Source organism: Gallinula chloropus (genome assembly GCF_964237585.1).
Source record: "Gallinula chloropus genome assembly, chromosome: 16".
Taxonomy (NCBI): domain Eukaryota; kingdom Metazoa; phylum Chordata; class Aves; order Gruiformes; family Rallidae; genus Gallinula; species Gallinula chloropus.
The window spans coordinates 9170798-9192767 of NC_140101.1; the positions used below are offsets into that span (position 1 = coordinate 9170798).

The window sequence follows — 21970 nt, forward strand, 5'->3', positions numbered from 1 at the left end:
GACTATTTCCTTTCTTCTTCCTTACTACTCACATAAGTAATTAAATCTCTGAGCACTTTTTCTGTCTTGGCTGCAACCACCTCTTTTACCTCCGTGACACGCCCACAGCGGTGCTGCCCCAGCCACCAGGACCTCTCTCGGACTGGCCTACATCCCAGACTGGCAGCTGCCAGCCCGCACCTTCACCGCAGCAAAGCATCAGCAGCTGCTTTTGTAATCCCTTTGGAATGCAGCGGTCATGGTTCCTAAGTGACTAATGTCTTAACACTGTCACAGATGTTTTTCCTAGCTCAATTCCACCCGCCCATCATCCAAAATGGTTCAAAATATTTTGTTCCTCCTTTTCCCTTGTTTCAAAGCCTCAAAATTCCCGTGTGGTTTGTTAACTTTCAGAGAAAAAACAGATTCTGTTACTTTAATTCATCTTCTTAATGATCTTTTCTGTTGTTTGAGTGTTGTGCTATCATATCCTCAGGGTAACCAAGTTGCAACTCACACCTGTATTGTTGACATTCTTTACTAGAGAAAGGTAATCTATATAACTTCCATGAAAAATGGTGCAGAATCCCTTCTGTGAGCCTGCAGCCAACTAGGTACTTATTTAATTAGACACATTAACTTCATGAGCATGCAAAGTGTTGCAGGGGAAGGGTGTTGCCTGCCTTTAATTCCACTAGAGGTCCAATTTACCAGCTTCTCTCATTTCTACCCGTGCAATTCACTTGACTTCAGCGTGGTCTGGTTGTTTCCACGCATACAAGAGATGTAAAAAGAAGTCATTAAGCGTGTATCTGCGTTCTACATGCGAGGCTATGCTTGAGTTTGAACTTCTACTGGCTGGTCTGCATTGTGAGAGCTCTAGGCTCTGGTGAGCCATGAGGAATATTGGGAGAAAAGGTGAGGGTACCACCGTGGGCAGTTCTGCAGGCTACAAGGGCAGAGTGTGTAGCCAGTCTGAGCTTGGGCTGTTCTCATGGCAGTGAGGAGCCCCTACAGCAGGTCACAGGTATGCTGTGTAGTAGAAGCAGTGTACAGAGCTGGTTCCATGTGCTTAAGTTTTTCCTGGTCCAGCAGTGCAAAGCACCACAGAGCAGTAGCTTGTCTTTCCATTCACTTCATCTACACTGGTCATTTTCAACCCAAGACTGACATGCTGTTGTACAATTATTGGCCACAAACCAAGTCACTCACCGGGCTACACCTAGTGCAGTTGTTCCCGGAACCCAGCTTTTGGCCCGTACCTATCCTCCCGTAAAGGGTTTAGGTAAGTGAGCTTTGCGAAACTGGAACTCTGAAAGATGACTTCCTGACACACAATCTCTACTGAACAACTCCCAGCTCTTCTCAAATTAAAATATCCTCAGATTTAAGATTACTCTCCCTTTGGTTCCCAAATAGGACTTCCAGTAAGTGCAAAATATCAGCATGCAAAAATATCATGTATGTGAAGCTGAGCAATTATCCCAACGTGTTTGTCACATGGCTCTCAAATTGGACACCACCCAAATTCCTTTTGAACATTTCCTATGCCTCATTTGGTCACTGTGATTTACTGTAAAAGGAAAAATGTCAGGACAGACTTTGCAGCAAAGCAGACAAAGCTAAAGGACATGAATCGCACAACTCTTCCTGGCTACTTTCTGCTATCATGGATCCATTGAGGAGAAACTGCTTTGCAAGTCCACTCTATGAGGCTTTGAATGTGTGAATTTTTCTTGGTAGTGCTGGGTTAATGGTTGGGCTTGATGAGCTTAAAGGTCTTTTCCAACCAAAAAGATTCTTTGAGGTTATGAATGTTTGTGCAGAAAGAGCTGGAGCCAGAAAGAATGATTTCCAAAGACAATGAGACAAAAGTCAAACAGTCTCTGAATAGGTTTTTAATGACATGGACACTCACAACAGTAAATGAAGAATCAACTATTCCTCAGTTTATTTGAAATTGCAATGTAAAACGTTAATGATATGACGTTGGTAGCCCCTTATCAAAGAAAGCAAGGATTTTGGCTAATACTATAATTTTTTCTTATACAAGATTTCTTATGATGCTATTTCATTTATACACAGACAACCATTCATTGTCTATCTTTGTGTTAGTTAACCACATTTACCATCTTAAAGGTCTTGATATCTGCAAATTTATCGCAGGAGAAATGAACCACTAGATGCTTGGAACCCGTCTCAAAAGGGGTGAGTTTAAACTTTGTGCTGGATGTCTCATTGGCTTGCAGTGGTGGCATGCTAAAAAAAGGAAACAAAGGGGAAAATACAAGCTGAAAACAGGCTTAGGCATCACAGTTGAGTTTCTCCACTAACCAACTCCCATCTTAAGAACTCCTATCAGTTCAGTGTAGGGTGGCCAAGAAAAGACCATATGGGACTTGTCCACCTGATGTGTATTTGAATCCTCAAACCCACGCGTTAAGGTCTCTCACAAATATGTTATTCAGTGACCCAGATGAGCACAAAAAGGAGACATACTAGTGTCATATGAGATAAAACTTCATGTATTGCACAGGGTGAAAGACACATCATTGAATTCTTTAAGACTCCTGAATCTATCCTGATTACGGCACCAGGAAAACCTCTGTGCTTACACCGTGGGAAATCCTGGGTGGAAGTCATCATGGTTTATAGCAGAGTATTTTGTAATTCTTGGAAACTCCTGTTTATGGTTTTCCCAAACAGCCCAAGTCAAGACTGGCTTGTCTTGCCTGAGGATAAAGTTGTATGTGATAGACAACATGAGGTTTCTAAATTTCCTCAGAAGAGCTTGTAAATTATGGGATAGACCGTTCCTAGTTGCTCAAGCACAGGTGGCATTGTTAAGTTGCTGCGTATATTTGTTTGTGTTTATTCAGTTGCAGCACACTTCCATATCCCAGGCATTTTTTAGAAATAACCTCATTTGCTAGTGTACACCAACATCTGTGTGCAATTTTGTATATATACAAAGTGGGGGGCAGCCTGAGAATTTAATCTTTGTTTCAGTTGTGAAACACTGATGGAAAAAGGAGCAAGACATGATACAAGATCATGAAAGCATAAAAATAGGAACTTGGGATCTATAGTAAAAGGAATCTATCTTATTTCAGTCTTCTCATTCACCATCGTGTTCTTGCTCATGTATCTTTAATAGCAGGAAGGAGTCATTTCTCATACTTACTCTATTCTAAGGATTCCCCTGAGCAGGTCATTGCCTTCTACCTGCAGCATACAGCCCGTCACTTCTGTATCAATTGGATTGGTAAATAACACTTCCACATCCACTTCTTCATTCACTTTTGCTTCACCAAGTACCTGTGCAGGGAAAATGCTTGTAAGGGGGCATGTTCTCAGTATTCTTTTCTATCTGAGTTCTCAGCCATCAGAAGAGATATTATGAGGTGCTATGATCGACTGTGGCAGAATGTGAGCAGAACATCTCTTTTGGTGAAGAAAGTGCTTCTAAGAGCTCACTTTGCTCTTTCTCTGCCACTGCACTTAGAGCAAAGAGACAGCAATTTACCTGTACGTCAAGCCCAGGATTGTCCAAGCTGATGTCTCTTTGCACTAGCACTTGAATCCCACCTTCTACGTGACATAAAGCTGTTACTTGGATCATGTTGTCTGTAGTTAACTGCTGTTGATACTCCATATATGGTATCTTAATGGGATATTGTTTCTCTGGAAGAAAAAATATTATTTGATACACCCTTTCATAAGCCCTCAGAGTTTCATACCTAATATCAGTGTTTTCCTTCTGTGCTGTGTCTGGGTCTAGCAAGGCCTTCAGTCATCACTGCCAAATTCAATTCATGCAAACCTCTCAGTTCGCTATATAGGGAGAGTGATTTCTTTAATGTTATCCCTCCTCCATTCCCTGCCACTATATTTCTGGCTTGTTTCTCCCCAGTTGCTCTGAAAGACAAGACAGCTGGAGTTTAGGGAGTGTGCCAGTGCCACTCTATGTTACAAGACATGCTCTGATAGGCCTCATCAGTCCTATTTGCTCCTGAAACACTGAGATGAGCTGAATGACATCTGTATATTTCTTTTGTTTTTCCTAGCCCTGTCTGCTTTTTGGTATCATGTGTTTTTACAGTAGTTTCCATGCTGTAATTCAAATTTAGGAATACTGGCCGGGAAGGGATCTCCTCTGTCTCTGAATCCAGGCAGTTCCTCAGTTTTTGCCATTTGTACTGTAGAGTAGCTGTACTGCATGCAAACACTGTGAGCCACTAAGTACTTCCCAGCAGTGTACAGCAGATGGAAAACACAAGAAAGATGACAAGTCACCAATGGAAAGTCCCACAAAAGCAATGTGCATTTCCTAGACTCCTCTAGTGCTAATAGACATGTTAACTACAAATCCTAGCAGACCATACCTCCAGATGAGGGCAAAAATCTCTTAAAATGGTCCCTGCCATCAGATCTAGGGAAAAACTCCATGCTGAGTGTGAATTCAGCCTAAGGCAGCCTGTGCAAGCACAAGACACCACATGGATGTAATGCCACTTGGTGTGTAAGTGGTGTCTTCACTGAGAGCCCAGTTCCTAATGAGTTCCTAATGCTTTAGAGGATGTTCCAGAAGTCAAATTGCATATTAAAGAAAAGAAATACATTTCTGCTTCTCACTAGTGACTTGAAGCTTCAGGTTCATATAATACAGTATCAGTATTTTTGGTTCACTATAGAGATGCTGATACATCTATTATCCCAAGCTCCTAATGGCAACTTGATTTCATCTTTCCAACACCACCTGTATTTAAGTAGAGAATTTCTTAATAATTAAAATCTGAGGCCCTTTAGTCCTCACCAGTTCTCTGACACAACCTTTCTTTCCCATGGAGCTTCGCGCGCTATTTCAGCTATTTCTATTCCTCACGCTTTAATTCCATTCTAAGCTGTTAATGGATCAGGTTTCTTGTTTCTGCTGTTAGTCATGTCCGGTTTCCTTTCAGTAAGGCTCCTCATAATTGACCAGCACACATTTAGGTGGAGTTAATTTTGACATTTTTATATTGTCATTATCTTTTTTTGATGCAAATTTTGTTAAATGAATCATGCTAATTCACCATCTTCTTTTCACTCCCCAGATACATCTTCCAAAATGTGACTAGCACGTAAGGGAATGATGTTCTGAAATATGCTGCTTTTTTTTTTTAAGTGGAATATAAATTTTTTCAGCCTTTTCTGCACAAAAATTTAAGATTGCAGTTTGTTAGAGCTTCCCCCCACCAAGCTGACAAGCTTCTAATTCCCCCATACTGATAAAACAATTATACAGCTATGATTAAAGGTTATTTGAAACATTACCTTCCTTAGGAGACAGGGTGACAGAGATGGAGTCCTTCCAGATCTCTTTGACTGGCTTCCTAGTGTACACTGTGCTCCAGGCATTCATATTTACCTCAACAGTCTTAGCAACAGACTGCAAGTTTGTAAGAACCAGGATTAGATTGAGATCTTTGCCAACTTCGATAGAGCCATCCAACTTGAACTTCCCTGAGATGTCAGGCTTTTGTTCGACTTCCTTTGGGGTTGGTGCTGTAGGATCAAATTTATCCTCAAGTCCCAGCTTCTTACGGGCTTTCTTAAAAATATCTCTTTCTTTTTTAGAACCTGTCAGAGAGAACCATGAAAATTACTTAACAGTTAATGTGCATCTCCTATTTTACACAAGTGCTAGAGAGAAGCCAGGAGAAAGTCATGGCTTTACTTACAGATTAACAGAAGCTCTGTTTTCTACAGCCACACCTAATTTTCTAGATCTGAAGTCAGTAATGTCAGTGCCCCTCTAATAGCATTTTATTGTAACACAAATCTTAAGTCCAAAGTCTCTCACCCTTCCCGTTTCTAACCTTTCGTGGTTATAATATTTAGAAATGTAAATATTTATTTGCTAATACAATAGGGACTGCTGATGGTGTCAGGTGGTGGGTCCAAGCATCTACCCAGCCACTCACTCACTCCCCATTCCCATAGGATGGGGAGAAAACAGCCGGAAGGTGAGAAGACTTATGGATCAAGATTATGACAATTCAACAGGGAAAGCAAATACTGGGCACAAGCAAAGCAAGAAGAGGAATACATTCGGCAGGCAGATGTCCAGCCCCTCCCTGGAAAGCAGGGTCTCAACATGTGGAACAGTTGTTTGGGAATACAAATGCTGTAACTATGAACCTCGGTTCCTCCACCTTTGACTGAACTTTTATTGCTGAGCAGTAAGTCATACGGTGTGGAATATCTCTTTGGTCACTTTGGTCAGCTGTCCTGGCTGGTCCCCTGCTCACCTGCTGCAGTGGCAGGAAGGAAGGGGGAGAGAAGGCCTTGATGCTCTGCAAGTACTGTGCAGCTAGAGCCAAGACAGCCATGAGGGATCAATGCCTTTGGCAAGGCAGATAGGAAGAAAGTTAACTCCATCCCAGCCAGAGCACAATGGAAGCTTGTTATTTGGGCTCTGCTTTATCACTCAGTTCCAGCAGCAGTGTTCATTCTTTGCTCTTGGAAATTCAGTTCATGACTGTAATTTTTTCCTGCACTATCAAACACAAAGATCTGACGAGTTTCCCTGCTGTTTGACCCTTTGAAAGAGTTGGTTTTCTGGGACTTAAGTGCTGCTTTAGCTTAGGTTTCTTCCATAGGTGTTTCACCCTGCTGTCAAGTAACTGGAGCATAGGCTAATTCTCATGAAGCAGAAGCAGTCAGTACGCACAGGCAATGGGCAAGCAAACACTGAATGCTGTACTCGGAGGTATTGGGACTTGCCTTACTTAGGTCCCACAAAGCAGCTCAAGGGGCAGGGCAGTATGTTTTACTCTTTAACTTCCCTTCTCTGTTAGAACTGAATAAACTGAATATAAATTTTGTCCTACCTTACAGATGCCCAAAATTGCCTGCCAAGAGACCTCTACCCTAAATTTAAATGCGTCTGAGAATGAAGCAGCCACATAACCAGAAAAAAAAAACAATGTTGTTATTTACCTTCTTCATATTTATAATCGTTGGTGACATCTACACGATCATCTCTACCAACTGCCTTTGTGCTGATGGCTTGGCCAACCTTGGTAGACTGAGAGAATATTAATGTTTTCTTTCTAGTTGCGGTGTCGTAGTTCCAGTACATACAGTCTGCATTCACCTCTGCAAATACGAATGGGCAGTCGTACTCCAGATCTACTTCTCCTTCTTTGATGGCAACCCGTGAGGCAGGGCCACACTGATAAATTCCTACAGCATCAAGAAAAATTAATTTAGATCTGATCAACTCTTTGACAGTAGGTAGATTACTAGACAGATATTTATCAGTGTCTCCTGAATTGGCTAGTGCTGTTGTCCTATTCTAGCCCTTTCATCCACACAGACCCTCGAGTTATCTGGAATTTATTCTGAAAATAATCTTGATTTATTTTCTATTACCCCTTAATTTTCAATAGATCTGCATACCTACATTGGAAATGTTGGAATTGCTGAAAACCACTGCTCCCTGAAGTCTAGTTTATTTCTCAGTATCCACAGATGACCTGAGACTTTTCTAATGTGATAAAGTATTATCTTCTGCCACTCTGTTTCTTAGCAGGATGAGAAATTACTTTTACAACAGTCTTAAACTTTTTTTTCTTCTCTCTCTGAAAGTGACTGACGTTACAATTTTTCAAGATTATTCCTGAAATAAAGTCTGTGTACCTCCACTTTCTTCTTGGGGAGTTGCATCCAGAATTTGCCATCCATTGTATGAGGGACCCAAGTCACTGCGGGAAAACCAGCCTTCATTCCAGACATGGAAATTCCTACGTGCAAGAATGAACAAAGTAAAGTGCTAGTATGTGTTTCTAAATTCCTGTTCACATCCATTAATCAGCCATCTTAGTTAAATTTATTAAATGCCTTAATTTGCATAAGTTCTTATCTGAGACTGACCACATCCACTCTGATCCTGACTGTACTAACTAGACAGGAGCTGAAAATTGAGTTGTTGAACAGACATTAATGTTCAAGGACAGAAAGAAAATCTGTAAAATTAGTCAACATGTCCTGGGCCTGTTTTTCTCCAGCAATTCTGAGCTCACACACTTCCTTAGTTTTAGCTCTTTTGCTTGCAGCACAATGCTGCTGTTAGCACTTATATTTAGAATGGTTCCAGAACAAGGCAAAAAGGGACTGCCCCTGCTCTTTGATGAATGCAAGCTTGTTTGAATTGCACTTGATCTTTAACAGTGACAACAATGAAACTATTTTCACTGCAAATGATGTCACTGCAAAAAAAAAAATAAAAGGGGGCAGAGAAGCTGGTTTTGTTGAACTTTTACAGTTTAATGTGAAATGGTTTTGAAGAATAGTTCCAAACTACGTCAAGTCCCACTGTTGAATATTTCCAGTGTAATGCCACAGATTTCCAGTCACCTGTGGCACCTTAACTGTAACTTTTCCTGCCCTGGCATCAATTGGCTGTTGTAACTCATGTCACAATTCTGTTTAACACAGAAGGAAAACACTGAGTTTTTCAGTATTATTTTGTAGTATTTTTTTACTTACACTGTGTGTATGAAGTTGTTTTTAAGGCAATTTTTAAGAAGGTAACAAAGCATTTGTCACTAGCATCTGTACTCTGCACCTGAAGACTCTACAGGCATTGATAGCTCCTACTATTAATTATCATAGAGCCTTACCATATGCTGTCAGCAGATCTGTCCAAATGATTTCCAGAAGCATCATAAAACTCATCCACACGCAGATTTCCATCTACATCGTGGGCAGAGCTGAAGTTTGTAATAGTACGAGTGGGAATCCCCAGACATCTAAGCACTAAAGAGCAAATAGAAAACCATCATCAGAAAACAGTAATTCTGGAATGTGACATTTGATATAACATCCTAATGTCATTCAAGACATTCACAGAGGAATTATTCTGTTACAAGAAGCACTAATATGTGCAGTGTCAGTTATATGTGTGGCATAAAACATACCTGTAGTCAATACTGCTGCAAAAACCCAGCATTGTCCATATTTAACAGGTCTGAATCCTGATTTCTTCCAGGTTTGCAGGATTTCACCACTTCCAGTCCAACTTCCTGGACTTTTCCCACCATCATAATTTCCACTCCAGTTTCCTAGCACTACCCCTTGGTCATCATTGGCATTGACCTGTAAAAATATTCACTAAATTTATGACAAGATAAATTAAGAGTTACAACAGAGGTAGCAGTAGTGGTTGTAGAGGAGTGGGCAGAAATGACGTTTTAGTGGAGAAAAGTCACAGCTTCATGTTGCCAGCTTTCAGGAAGATGCCTTGTCTTTTCATGGAAATGAAATACTTGTCCTCTCAAGAAATGGAAAGCATTTGATCACTGTTTGTCCCACCCAAGTTCAATAGCACCAGGGAAGAAGACAACCAGTTTTCAGTAAACCTTCCTGATACCGGGGTGGCAACTTTACCACTCTGTGATCAAATAGTATCATCAAAGCACATTATGCAGCTAAGCTTTCAGAATGGGCCTGGATCATGATGTAGTGAGCCCTCAGCAAATGTACATTAAATCAGGGGAAGTGGCTGACACAACAAATGGGGCGCAGTCACCTTGAAAATTTTGGGTACCGTGTCATCAGAAACCTCATGCAGTTCAGGAAGAAAAGGTGTAGATTTCAGAACTTAGGGTAGAATAACCCCATGCATTGATGCAGGCTTGCAAGCAGCTGGGTGAGTGGCAGCCTGTCTGAAAGGGGCTGCAAATTACAGCATGTGCCACATTGAATTTGATCCAACAGTGCCCTCTCATCATAAAAGGGAAAGCCCACACGAGGCTAAATTAGGAAAAGTGACCAGGAGATCGAGGGAAGTTGTTAACTACTGTTATCCCTAACTGCTATCCCTAGTGAGGCTGTGCCAGGAATCCTGTCTCCAGTTTTGGGTCCCTCTGTCCAAGGGGGTGTAGAAATACTGAAGAGGACTACCAAGATGGATGGTCAAGGCGCCCTGGAGCACACAGTCTACAAGGAGAAGTTCCGAGTACTGGGCTTGTTCTGTCTGGCTAGGGAGGGATAAGGGGAATATAATAACAGCTTACAACTACTTGAATGGAACATAGTCAGAGTCCAACTTTTCTCTGCTCTGGCAGGTTATATAAAAAAAAAGCAACAGCAGAAAGTTGTAGTTTGGGAAAACCATATTTGACATAAGGGGAAATGTCCTCACTAAGAGGGTAGTGCAGCTCTGGACCGATCACCAAGAGAGGCTATAAAATCTCCATCCTTGGAGACTTTCCAGGCAGCCTGAGAAATCCATGGTTGATCTGATCTAGTACCACTGCAGTTCCACTTCAAATGGGAGGTTTGACTGAAGACCTCAACACACCGCCCCAAGTCTTATACTTTCAGTTTTATTGCTGGATATCAAAGTGATAAGCATTGGAAATATCACAGGTGAGAGAAATCTAGCAGTCTGAGATAAGGGGACCACCTAGGTATGTCTCTGGCACCCATTTTTGGTGCATACAGTGTTCTAAAATTTTCTGAGAAGTTACTTCAGACTTACTTTCACTAACCACTTTAAAAGAACAGTTAGTAGGTTGGACTTTTTGAACGTGTTGCTTACCATTGCACTGAGAACACGGCCCAGGTATTTGGGGTCGTTTCGGTGAGAAACATCTGTGACAGGATCCTGACGATGGTTTAAGCTTCGATCCAGCATGGAAAGGCAAATATTGAGAATATCTTCCTGAAACTATGTTATAGAAATAAGTTAGTGTTTTGGAAACACAGATTACTAAAAATCAGGAGAAGCCATATAAAGAGTGTAATGGTTTTTTAATTGCTGAATGAAGCAGCTCAGCCAGGAATTACCATATATGAAAACGTGGCTGCAACTAACTGTGAAGATTAGAACACAAAGACTTTTTCAAAACTTGGAGTCTGTGGACCGAGCACCAGGCCATTGCTACAGTAGTTTACTTCCCAGCAGACACTAAGGTTTCTGGTGGCTGCAGCTCTGAGCTCTAGGTCATATCACTGACCAGTCAATTACAAATCCTCATAGCAATCAGTACAACAGGGCTTGGCACGAGTTCTGATTTCAATACCAGACTCCTGCTCTTCAGGGGTGTGTGACTGACGAACTGGGGAAGTAAACAAGCCCTGATCACCCACTTCATGTGAGAACCAGAGCACAAAGTGCTGTCTCGTGTTTCAGTGCTGCATTTACCTGGCCAAAGTTCCATCCAAAGCCGCTGATACGATTTACATTGCCAGCAAAAATGATGCCAAACTCTTCTAGCACATATTCCTCACACTCAGCCTTGTTAGACATGTACACATCATCACCTGGAAGGCCAAAACAGAGGTATTTACAACCACAGCAGGGAAAATAAGACCTCAGGAGCCTTAGTCCCCATCAATAAGAATGTTTGTAGATATCCACCCTTTGCTGTTCTTACTGTTACAAACAGATCATGAAACTCAGGATTTCCTACAATTAGAGTGTCTGGGTGTGGGAGTGTTTGAGTGAAGACAGAGGTATGACACTGTCAAATCTGGGAGAAGATGGCAGCTGGTAGATCTGACTCTTTTATTGGTTCTGTGGAGACCAGCACACTGTTCTAAACTTGTACAGAAGCAGGGAAGCTCTGGCAAAAGGACTTAATCTGCTTAAGTTGAACTTCATCTTTTAGGGCAATGACCTCTCCAGTAAGTACATGATACAGGGCTGATTTTATGTACCAGAAGGTGCTAAGAAACTGTCAAACCCTTTGCTTGCTGATACATTATGTAGTGAGTGTTCAGCCCTTGTATTAAAGAAATAGAGATCAAATGCAGAAGCTGCAACTATTAATGAAGCTACAAGCAATATAGTTCTTTCAGGGGAAATGTGACATGTTCATACCTGAAGACCAAGGGTTAAAGAGCAAAACAAAAGTGCCAAGGCTTATTGGAGCAGAGCTGCCACTTGAAGTACTCTGAGCACTCAGCTTGTAACGCCCGATGATAGCGTTAGGTGGGGTTGAAATGGAGATGGTCACAGAGTTGGAACTGGTAGACTCTAGAACTGCGCTCCAGCTGTCCTTGCTCGCTGTGCTGGAGATACCAAATGTGATCTGGGTCTTGTTTGCCTTTGAGGGTTTTGGACCTTTTAAGGAAAATAAACAACATTATTTTTCCCCTGCTTGCTGAAACAGAGATTTAGTCATCAACAGACACAGTAGGGAGGTAACCCTCCCCTCAGATGGATTTGTACCACACGTTGGAAACTGAAGGAACCTATCGCTGCTAGCTGAGATGGGAGTAATACAGCACACATCCAACAGTTCTATGGCTATGTGAACCAGCATCCTGGCTCTGAGGTATTACCTTGCTGTTCTATAGTTCCTATCAGGCCAAAAGAGTGTCACAATGCAGCATTATCTTTCTGTGAAAGAAGTTGGGACCATACCTGTTTCTGAGATGAATGTTAAGTTTTGCTCAGGCTTTTCAACTCCACTGAAGCTGATATTGAAGGCCTGTCCTCTCCTCACAACCAATTCTTTGCTTGAAAATTTACTTGTGTGGTGATCTCTTGCATTTTCTTTCAGGTGCCAGTTGGTGCTTGGCTGCGATGCAGCTGTGGGAAAATGAGATCAAAACTTGAGGGTACATCCAAGGAGGAGGAAGCACAGACACGCTCTCAAGAATTATGTTTGATTCTACAGGTAACTAGTAACCATGAGAAGTTTTCACCAAAAATAGAAATAATTTATTTGTGAGCATTTTTAATTTATTTTTTTTTAGAGAGAGACTCCACTTTGCCTAGACTGTTAGAGATTATATGTACAACTAAGAGTAGTATATCTAGTACTAAAGAAAAATCAGAAAGGCATCAGAGCACCCTGAGAGAATTGAATACTTGTGAGCTACTCAGATAAAGAATCTGGCTGAATTTGGCTAATTCTTTCAAGGTGTCATCCATTCCCAGACATGGCGTTATACTTGCAGAGGCACCACCTTGCTGCCTCTGAATAAGAAGCTGAGAAAAACTTCTGTATTTTAAACCATGAGATATCTCTAGCTCTATTCACATGTCAGGTACCTCTGATGTAACTGACAGCTCCTACCTGTTGGAAGCACCTAACTGGACTATGTGGATAGCCACCAGGCTGTCATTTGGCAGTGGGGTTGGAGAGAACACTACTAGAAGTAAGTGAAATGTTGCAGAAAGCACTTGCATGTAAACTATGGCTTCAGTCAGAGATTGAGAATAAGCATCTGAGATTGGTTTGGCTCTCACATCACCAGAGTCTACGGAGGGTTCTCCAGCAGAAGATAGCTCGGTGGTTTAAATCAAGTGCAGAAGAATAAGAGGTGGGTTCTTTTTTCCACCAGGCCACTCTAATATTTTTATTATTCTCTATCCCCCACCCAAAAGGGAGAATAGGAGAGGCAGTGGCACACAGCTCCCCTGTGCTGTTATTGAGTAAAAAGTCACTATCCCATGTTCACCCAGATTTATTAGTGTGAAGATTTTTTTACAGGATGATCCTATGTTTATCAAGTTTAGGCAAGCCTTAAAGTAGCTTCACCAGTAGTCTTAGCAACACAGTCACAGTTGAAATGGGGGAACATGTCTTTTACAGCATTGAAGAGAGCAGCATGTAGTTTGATTTTTGCAGGAACATGCCTACTTTAAAAAACAAACCAAACCCAAACACGCCTTTGGAAACTTAGCAAAGCAGCACATCTATTACAGAACAAGCTGTGGGGGGAGATTTGTCTTTTGAAAGGCGGGAGTTACCTGGCAAGGTTGGAAAAGCAATATGGGACCACTGATAATAATTAGTAAACTGGTCAATTTGCATACTTACACATATTAGCTCATAAGCAAAAATACCCAAACCCACTGCAACAACCACCACAAAAAAAAAATCTCTACATTTTCGTATCCCCTCTGTCTTAACTTCAGGATTCAACCTTCTCTGCTCATAGTAGCCTCCCTCAGCCTTTGCAATGATCCTTTCTTCAAGTTCTCTTGGCTGCTTTCTCTTATGTCAGGTTTGCTGTCTCTTATTTGCACTTGTTGGATACCTTCAAAGAGCTGCAGACTTTTCCTTCCTTCCTATTTGTAAAATGCACCATTTTTACATCAGGTAATATACCTCTTCTCCCAAATCTCACTCTGATAAGTTTGCTTTTCCCATGTGCAAAAGTAGTGGAAAAAACACAATTCCTGAAAATCCTTCTCCTAACCTTTGATGGAGGAATATTCTCTATTTTTTTTCCTGGATCAAGACTCCTCAGAGAAGTGATCTTTCAGTGTCCCTTACATACCTGATCAGGAGGTATGGATGTAAGAAAACAGCTATCAGAGCACCACAGAAGGGGCTTCCCCCTTGCTCACCTGGGCCCATATCTGCTCAACACGTCCTGTAAAAGCAGCTTCTGGAGCCTTCCTCTGAATGGTCTCCTCTACTCCCGATGACTCAAGGAATGGCTGGTGCCTTTCACTTCTTTAAAAGTCTAGGTGTAAAGTTGTCTGTTTGCAATATTTCCTGTGGGGTGGAGCTTGAAAAGCTGCCTTTGCTCTCCAGCAACAACAGGGTTCAAGGATTCATTTTCCCCTCTCAGTCCCCACATCCAGATCTCATTTCCTTGCCTGGACAATATTTATCCCTAACAGTCTGGCCACTTGTTAAGAAAGTCTGGATGTATTTGAATTCATAAGAATATCAGCATTTAGTTGCTTTTCTTTCTGTTATAATGATAAAATTCTAGGAATAGCATAGCTCCTTCTTGCTTTTAATTTTGAATACTTCATGAGCAAATCTTACAGTAACTTTTTCTTTAAGTTAATTCACTGAATCTATTTTTTTTTCTGCTGCATTGCAGCAATTGCAAAACAAGAAATAAGCTGTTGCCTCTGTCCCAAATTTAATCAGGCTATCTAAATTTAAAGAATCCATTTTTCATTTATCACTTTAGTGCTGTTTAAGGTTAAATAGACAAGCACTGCAGCTTAGGTTTACATGACACACTACAGAAATGATAGCTAAGTATATGTGTGACTTGTGATAAAATAGCTATCACCGTTTTCAGTTGGTACACCACTACATTTTGGATAGGGTATCTCTGAACATGAACTGGCAATGCCAAAAAGCTTTCACAACTTCAGGAAGAGTGATTGTTACTTAAGCTTTGCTGGTGACTCCACTTTCTGTTGACAGAGCTTAATTCTGATGCTTTTATGAAATGACCTGTAAAATTTGATGTACTCAGTGCACAGTCTTAAGGATGCCTCTGGGTGGTACCCATTATGTTGGACTGGCCACAGCTATATGCCTTCCCAAATACAGAGTTTTAACTGGCTTGGGCTCCTTATGCTGCCTACCAAACTCTTTTAATTTCAGGTTTGGATCACAGTTGGAACTTGCTCAAGTCATTTCATATACAAACATATTTCATTCATATTTCCTATAAAAAGATGTTATTAGAAGAAACAGTTTGTAACTGGGTATAATTTAGACTGCTACTCTGTATCTCTGTTCATTGATAATACTTAATCTTAGGAAGGACCATCGTTTTATCACATGCAAAGTCCAACAGTGATTTTAAGAGTCAAACACTTTAGTTCTTAAAATTTCTTAGAATTTGATTTAAAATGTTCAGTCCAAACTTTAGAGGTTTCAGATGTTAAGCTGTGCTCTCCCAACCCATTCTTCTAAATACTGATAAGTGACACACAACTTATTCAGAAGAAATTTGCTTTAAGATTTCACCCTATCCTTGGATACATAGCAAAGCATTTCTCTTTCATAGAAAGTTTAGTTACTGTGGAATGAAAAAAAAAAGTCTTCATTGATTATTCACCAAGTAGCTGCTGATACTTACTTGGTCCCCTTTTTCACCTTTTTTTTGTGTGACAGCAATAGTGTGCTGGACATCACTGTCCATCATGCAATGGCATGATTGTTTGGGGTATTTGTTGGTATGATAGTGTAGCTATAACCAGCATGTTCCACAAAACAGATACATTTATTCTGGGAGAGAATATGGCAAGGAGAAGTAGTTGCCTCTGTTGCATCAGCCTCTGGTGTTTGTTCCCAGCTCTGGCTCAGATGCCTTGCAGGCCTCTCTGAGCTTTGTTTGTAAAACTGATGAATGACACATCCCGCACCTTTGGATTAAAGATTATGGGTGAAGGCTCAACTAATGAGAAATAGTAACACTAGTCAAGCAGAATACATCTGACCCAGGCAGCTTCTTTAGAGTAGCATTTGCAGAGCTTGTGTGGTGGCTGTAAATGTAAGGATTGCACAGGCAGGTGCTTGAAACTCTGGTGGATAGCAAGAGAAGATTCTTTTGGACCTCAGAAAAGGAAAGCTCTAAGCCATCTTAGTGTTTTGTTTCATGTACCCAAAATAAGATATATCAGAATCATTTTTTGCAAGCCGGTTCAGTCATAGAACTCATGACATTGTTTTCCAGAGATTTCTTCCCTCGCTCCAGTAACTGTTAAAAAATACTATACTAGGAGGAAGAGTTCAGCACTGAACAAGGACATCTTTTGTAATAGACTAATTTCCCTCAGTATTCCTTTCTCTCCTTCTTTGCATTGTCATTCTCTTCTCCACCAACTCTGTATGAACCCACAGTGACACTTGAATTCTATTAAATGTCACCTATTACTAATTGTGCCTTTGTTCCAGGATGGGAGATCAGTCCCCTGCTATCTGCTCCTTTATTCTTTCCTTAGATACCCCTAGAGCACCATCCTACACCATATGCCATGACTCACTGGGGACCACCTCAACGCCCTCAGAAGTTTGGGCTACCCTGTCTCCCCTCACATTCCCTCATTGATAATTAGGCAAGGAATTTCATCAGGAAAACATACGCCTGCTACAGGGATTCAAGGAGCTCTCTACAGCTATGCTGTATTTGTGAACCACACGGGGAGAGACCTGGGCCCCTACAACAGTGGTATGGACTGATGTGCATCAGCACTCTTCAGGGCTAGGAACCCCCTGATATACATTGGTCAACTCCATATGGAAAAGCATTTGGCTGAGATCTTTCCTGGGCCCCAGATGTTGTCTAAGACAAACTTCTTATTTTCTGTCTTCCACTCGCATTGCCCCAGATAGCAGAGGCATTGAATGGAAGTCTGCAGCTTGCTGCAGCCTGAAGCCCTCCTGAAGTTCCTGATTGTTCCTGAAGATGTCCAACAGCCAGACTTTGAAGGCAGCTAAACTTGTCACAGTCAGCTCCCAGACTGTCTGTAAAGTAGGCTACGCTGTGTTAGCTAGGCTCAGATCTTCTCTTGGGATCTTGGCTCATTCCAGATGAGATGGCTTGTTCCAGAAAGGAGGCTGACAATGACAAAGTAGTGACATGTACTAATATGTAAACTTCAAAAACTACCATGGGACCAGCATGCAGGAATAAGCCAAACTGACAACGCACAGACTGGGATGAACCCCTGCTAGGCTCCCCAGACAGCTCCCACAGAGTCACCACAACCTGTGATTTATGGCCTATTATAATTAAATGCATTTCCCTACCTCTCCATTGGAATGGAGTAAGCCATTATTTGGAAGCTTTAACTTGCAGCTACTGCTGCACACTCATCAGCAAAGAATACCTCTTTGCAGGCGCACATCACTCTGCATTTCTTCCAAGAATCCACCATGTCCCATTCTGTGGGCAAGCGCTCTTTCTTCTAATACACAAACAAGATGCTTGGAGGTGTGACTCACACCTTACTTGTAATGACATTGAAGCTTAAAAGTGACAGACAGAAGCTGAGATAATTATTTTGAGTGTAAGACTGTGAAAAAAATTGCTGAACCCTTAGTTCATGTGCTGCAAAATAGCAAACCCTTTAAAAAAGATCACATTATCAAAAGTATAGGCTGTTTTTAGGTACTTTTCTCTTTTTATGCACCACCCTCTGGATTCTGTTGAATCAGATCTATTAGAGATGTGTAAAGACTTTCCAGGAAAAAGGTGTATTTACAGGATGTGTGTTAGGAGGGGCAGGAGAAGGGGGACAGAGAGAGGGAATGAAAACAGTTATGTGTGTGGAGACACCGACACGCAGACCCTCACAGCTTTTCACATTAAAATTCCACATTGCGCTGTGAGGAAGGAGCATCCCTGGGCACTTTTGATGTCCAACAGAATTTAGGCTTGGCTTTTTCTTGGGCCCTGGGTATTTCACAAGCAAGTGCAAACAATTATCAGCAAATGCCAGTATGTTCGTTAAATGTTGCTATTGCTTCTTGCATTTTGTATGATGAGAAAATTGCAGTTAAGAAGGATAGAGTGGTGCATTACACTTAAAGAGGAAGTTTAGGCATCACTTTGCTAATATGTCTTGTCTAAGTTATTGGCAAATCGTTGCTTAAGAGGAAGGGTTACAATGCAGAAACAATTGGTTTGTGGCTTTTCCCCCGCTGCTGTAGAAAAAAGGTTTTACTGCCCACTTTACCACATGCTTCTTTTGTTTAAAAAAAAAAAAAAAGGATTTTCTACTCAGTCCGATCTTTCAGCCTGACCTATCAAACTGTGTTTTGCCATGTATTTAAGCTCTACTCACATGAGGAGCTGGATGAGGGAATCAGTAGCTTTATGCTTATCGTATGCTCCCGATTCCCTCCAGCCTCTTAAGCAGGTAAATGTTTAGATGGTGTTACACTTAGCAGATGATTGAGACAGTCATTAACTAAGTGCCATCAGGCTAGGCAAGCAGCATATGCTGTTGAGGGGTGCTAACACAAGCAGATCAGGTCAATAACATGAATTATTTCAAATAATTGTATATGGAAAAACACTTGTATGCTAAGAGCTCATGCAATCAGTTCTCCTAAACCTGTGAGAACAGAGTAACCGTGTGTCTTTCAGCCTCTGTGAGGGGAGAACAATGCCTGCATTTCTGCGCTCAAGCCTCTGCTCTGGGGATGGTTGTTTCCTATTAATTGCCTGAGCTTTTCAAGCTTTTGTCACATAAAACCAGCATAACATGAATTAACAGAGGTAAAGCAGCAGCAGCATCTGCACTGAGGCCTCATTATACCTTCTTACAGAGGCCCCCAGCAAGTCAGGCCTAGGCGAGAACATGGCCTCCCTTGCTGAAGTGCAGCAGTATCTTTCCTTCCAAGGCCTCCCTGCTGGACATCTGCTTGCTTTATATGCATCTTAAAATGCCTTTGCCTTTTGCGCTAATATTAATGATTAGTTAAAATGGCATCACAATTTGCTGATGCTGAATCTACAGGAAGGAATCTAGCCTGTTGTCTATTCTTAGCACAAATATTCCCATTTTAATTTAACAAGATTCATTCATACCTGAACTACTCTCTGATTCATTAAGTTTCATATTAAAACATAATTTGCAATTTGTCATAACTTCGTCTGCAGTTTTATAGTATTTAACTCCAGTATGGTAATGGGTGGATGATCGTCCTTTCCTCATATGTGTCTTTTGCAAAATACAGGAAAGAAAAATTCTGAAACAACCTATTCATCATCTCAAAAATGTAATGTACTCCAACAATTCAGAGCCCTTTACAACACATAACCCCCCAGAGAAAGCTAACATATGCTACACCATGCAGCTGCCCTTTCCTTATGCACAAAGAGACTTTTTTTTCTTCTTTTCCTTTTCTTTTTTTTTTTTTTTACTTACCAGCCATGCTTCCTTGCTCGTCTGTGCCTTGGACTTTGTATTTCTGTGAGCAACTGTAAGCCTATATGATAAGACTTCAAGCTCTGCTTGTGTAGCAGCATTTATAGAGAAAACTTTAGGCCTCTCCTTATGTTCAAACCAATTATAATTCACATTAGGTGGGTGAGGCAGGTAAGTCATTCCAGTGGGCATGTAAACTTCCCAGTGACCATATATTAGCTCATGGGTTTTAATGCACTGCACTTATGCAACTCAGGCTATTTATCCAGCGGGTTGTCTGAGATGCTTAGAAAAGTAGAGCATTAATTGCATCCCTGGAATCCAGAATTTCACATACGATGATGCGTCACTTGGGAAGGGATATTTTTTGAGTCAGTATGAATTAATATCTTTTCCCAGTATGATCTGCAGATGAGTATCCATGCAATAAAAGTGTATATTCATAATAAAATTCATAGGCTTCCCTCCCTATGACTGTATTTGTAAGTCTGGAAAAACCCCAAAACTTTTCATTTACCTCGAGTGGTTTTTTTTTGGGGATCACTACAGTAATGCCTTCGTGTCTGCCCCTCCTTTGAGTCTCTGTGAATTATATTAATGGCATTAATGCTGTAAATGTAATGTAAGCTACTATTAACTTGAGAAACCACTGAATGCTGAATAGCTCTGAGGAGTGGATCTCGAGTAGTAACTCTCCCTGCACAAAGAGAAACTTAATCCTCATAAAATAAAACGCTCATTTGGTAGGTACAAATTATGACTATAATTTGTACTTCTCTTGATGGTTACTCATCTAGTTTCTGACTATAAAGACATGAAAATAAATGTTTGAATGCTTTGATCTGCACACATAGGACATTTTACAGATAGGAAAAAAATAATTTGCTAGCATGGCTTCGTGCAATTTATTATTTTCAGGATAATTCTTCATTTTTTCTAGCAATTTGATCGTGGATATCTCCCTCTCCCCCTTTGTACAAGAACTTCCATTTCCTTACAAAGATCTCAATTATGTGTTTTGTCTCGTTTTATTATTACTTCATCTCACTTATCTCCAATGAGGAGAAGAGACTGAAGCAATCTCGGGAATGTTCATGCTTACCTTGAAGAACTTGAAGGGTGAAAATTTCATAAGATAAGAAATCGGCAAGCACAGTATGTATAAAATGGGGCAAGAGGCATGAGAAAGAGAGGAGACATTATCGTTGACATCAACTACTCTGATGTAAATTCTAGAAAATACTGAAGCAGATAAACTTGTTAGCATCTAGAAGATGATTAACAGCTAGCATGGAGTTGCCAAGAAGTTAGTCGAAGCCCATCTTTTTTTCCCTTGACAGATCAATACATCAGAGGAGAAGTAAGAAGTGGCAACTATCATGCCTGCTGATTTTGATTTGCAACAAGATCCCACATGGTATTTTCATAAGCACACTTTGGAAACACTGATTACACAAGATTTCTATTCGTTAACTGTATAACCTGCTGTAAAAAAAACAAACGTTGAATTGTTTCAATGGATCACTGTCAAACTGGAAGGGGATATGACTGAAGTGCCATTAAAAGCTGCCTTGGAGCTCTGACATTTGATAAATATTCTCTTTCTGTTGTTAGTAAGACTTCAGCTGAAGATTTGTGTTAGCCCGGGGCTAACATCAGCCAGATAATGTTAAGAATACAGAGGAAGGAGAGCTTAAAATGAGAAGGATCAAGTTGGATCAATCTAAAAATGTGGCACCTGCTGAGATATGATAAAGATTTTTTAAAAAGGTGAGAAGTGGCTATAGAAAAAGGAAGCCAGCTGAGGAGTCACAGTGTTAAAAGCTTCAGGTTTTGGATACAGACATTGAAGTGAAGCATAAAACGAAAATGTTGACAGTGAAGATAAGTACTTGGCTCAGGCCATCTAGGTAGGTTGTAGAAATGTTAATTGTTTTTTCCATGGAGATTAAGAATCAACTGAAGGCATATTTGTCAAGGATAATATAGATGAGTGTAGCTGAGCTGTCCTTGGGGAATTTACTTTGATGTCAAAGCTGTGATGGTGACACTTTTTCCCCACTGCGTACTCTCGGTACTTGACACTGAACTGTGTGATGCAGAGTGGGCCTCAGTAGGGAAACTACATTCTGCATCCAGCCTTGATTCAGCCTTATTTGCCTTGCTATTGCTTTATTGCTGTGACTGACTTACGATGAATAAACTCCGTGTTGCATCCTACAATAAAGGGTTACTAAGTTCCTGACTAATATGACACACAAGCCTGCAGACTGCTTGCATTTCGTGTTCATCATCTCAAAGAAGTACCAGCATGTCTCACATAGAAACAGAGGGATGTCAGCACTG

General features: G+C 40.9%; 1 protein-coding gene across 1 annotated transcript; it reads right to left on the reverse strand.

Moving 5' to 3' along the window:
* Positions 1–2090: 2090 nt before the first annotated feature.
* On the reverse strand, positions 2091–14348 carry LOC311197719 (protein-glutamine gamma-glutamyltransferase E-like; the record flags this gene model as incomplete). Its single annotated transcript, XM_084271513.1, has 13 exons — positions 2091–2238; positions 3164–3297; positions 3506–3663; positions 5296–5601; positions 6964–7209; positions 7666–7769; positions 8649–8784; positions 8946–9123; positions 10571–10699; positions 11177–11295; positions 11855–12097; positions 12401–12568; positions 14339–14348. The coding sequence occupies 13 exons, from the start codon at positions 14346–14348 to the stop codon at positions 2091–2093; spliced, it is 2079 nt and encodes a 692-aa protein (XP_084127639.1).
* Between the last annotated feature and the right edge of the window lie 7622 nt (positions 14349–21970).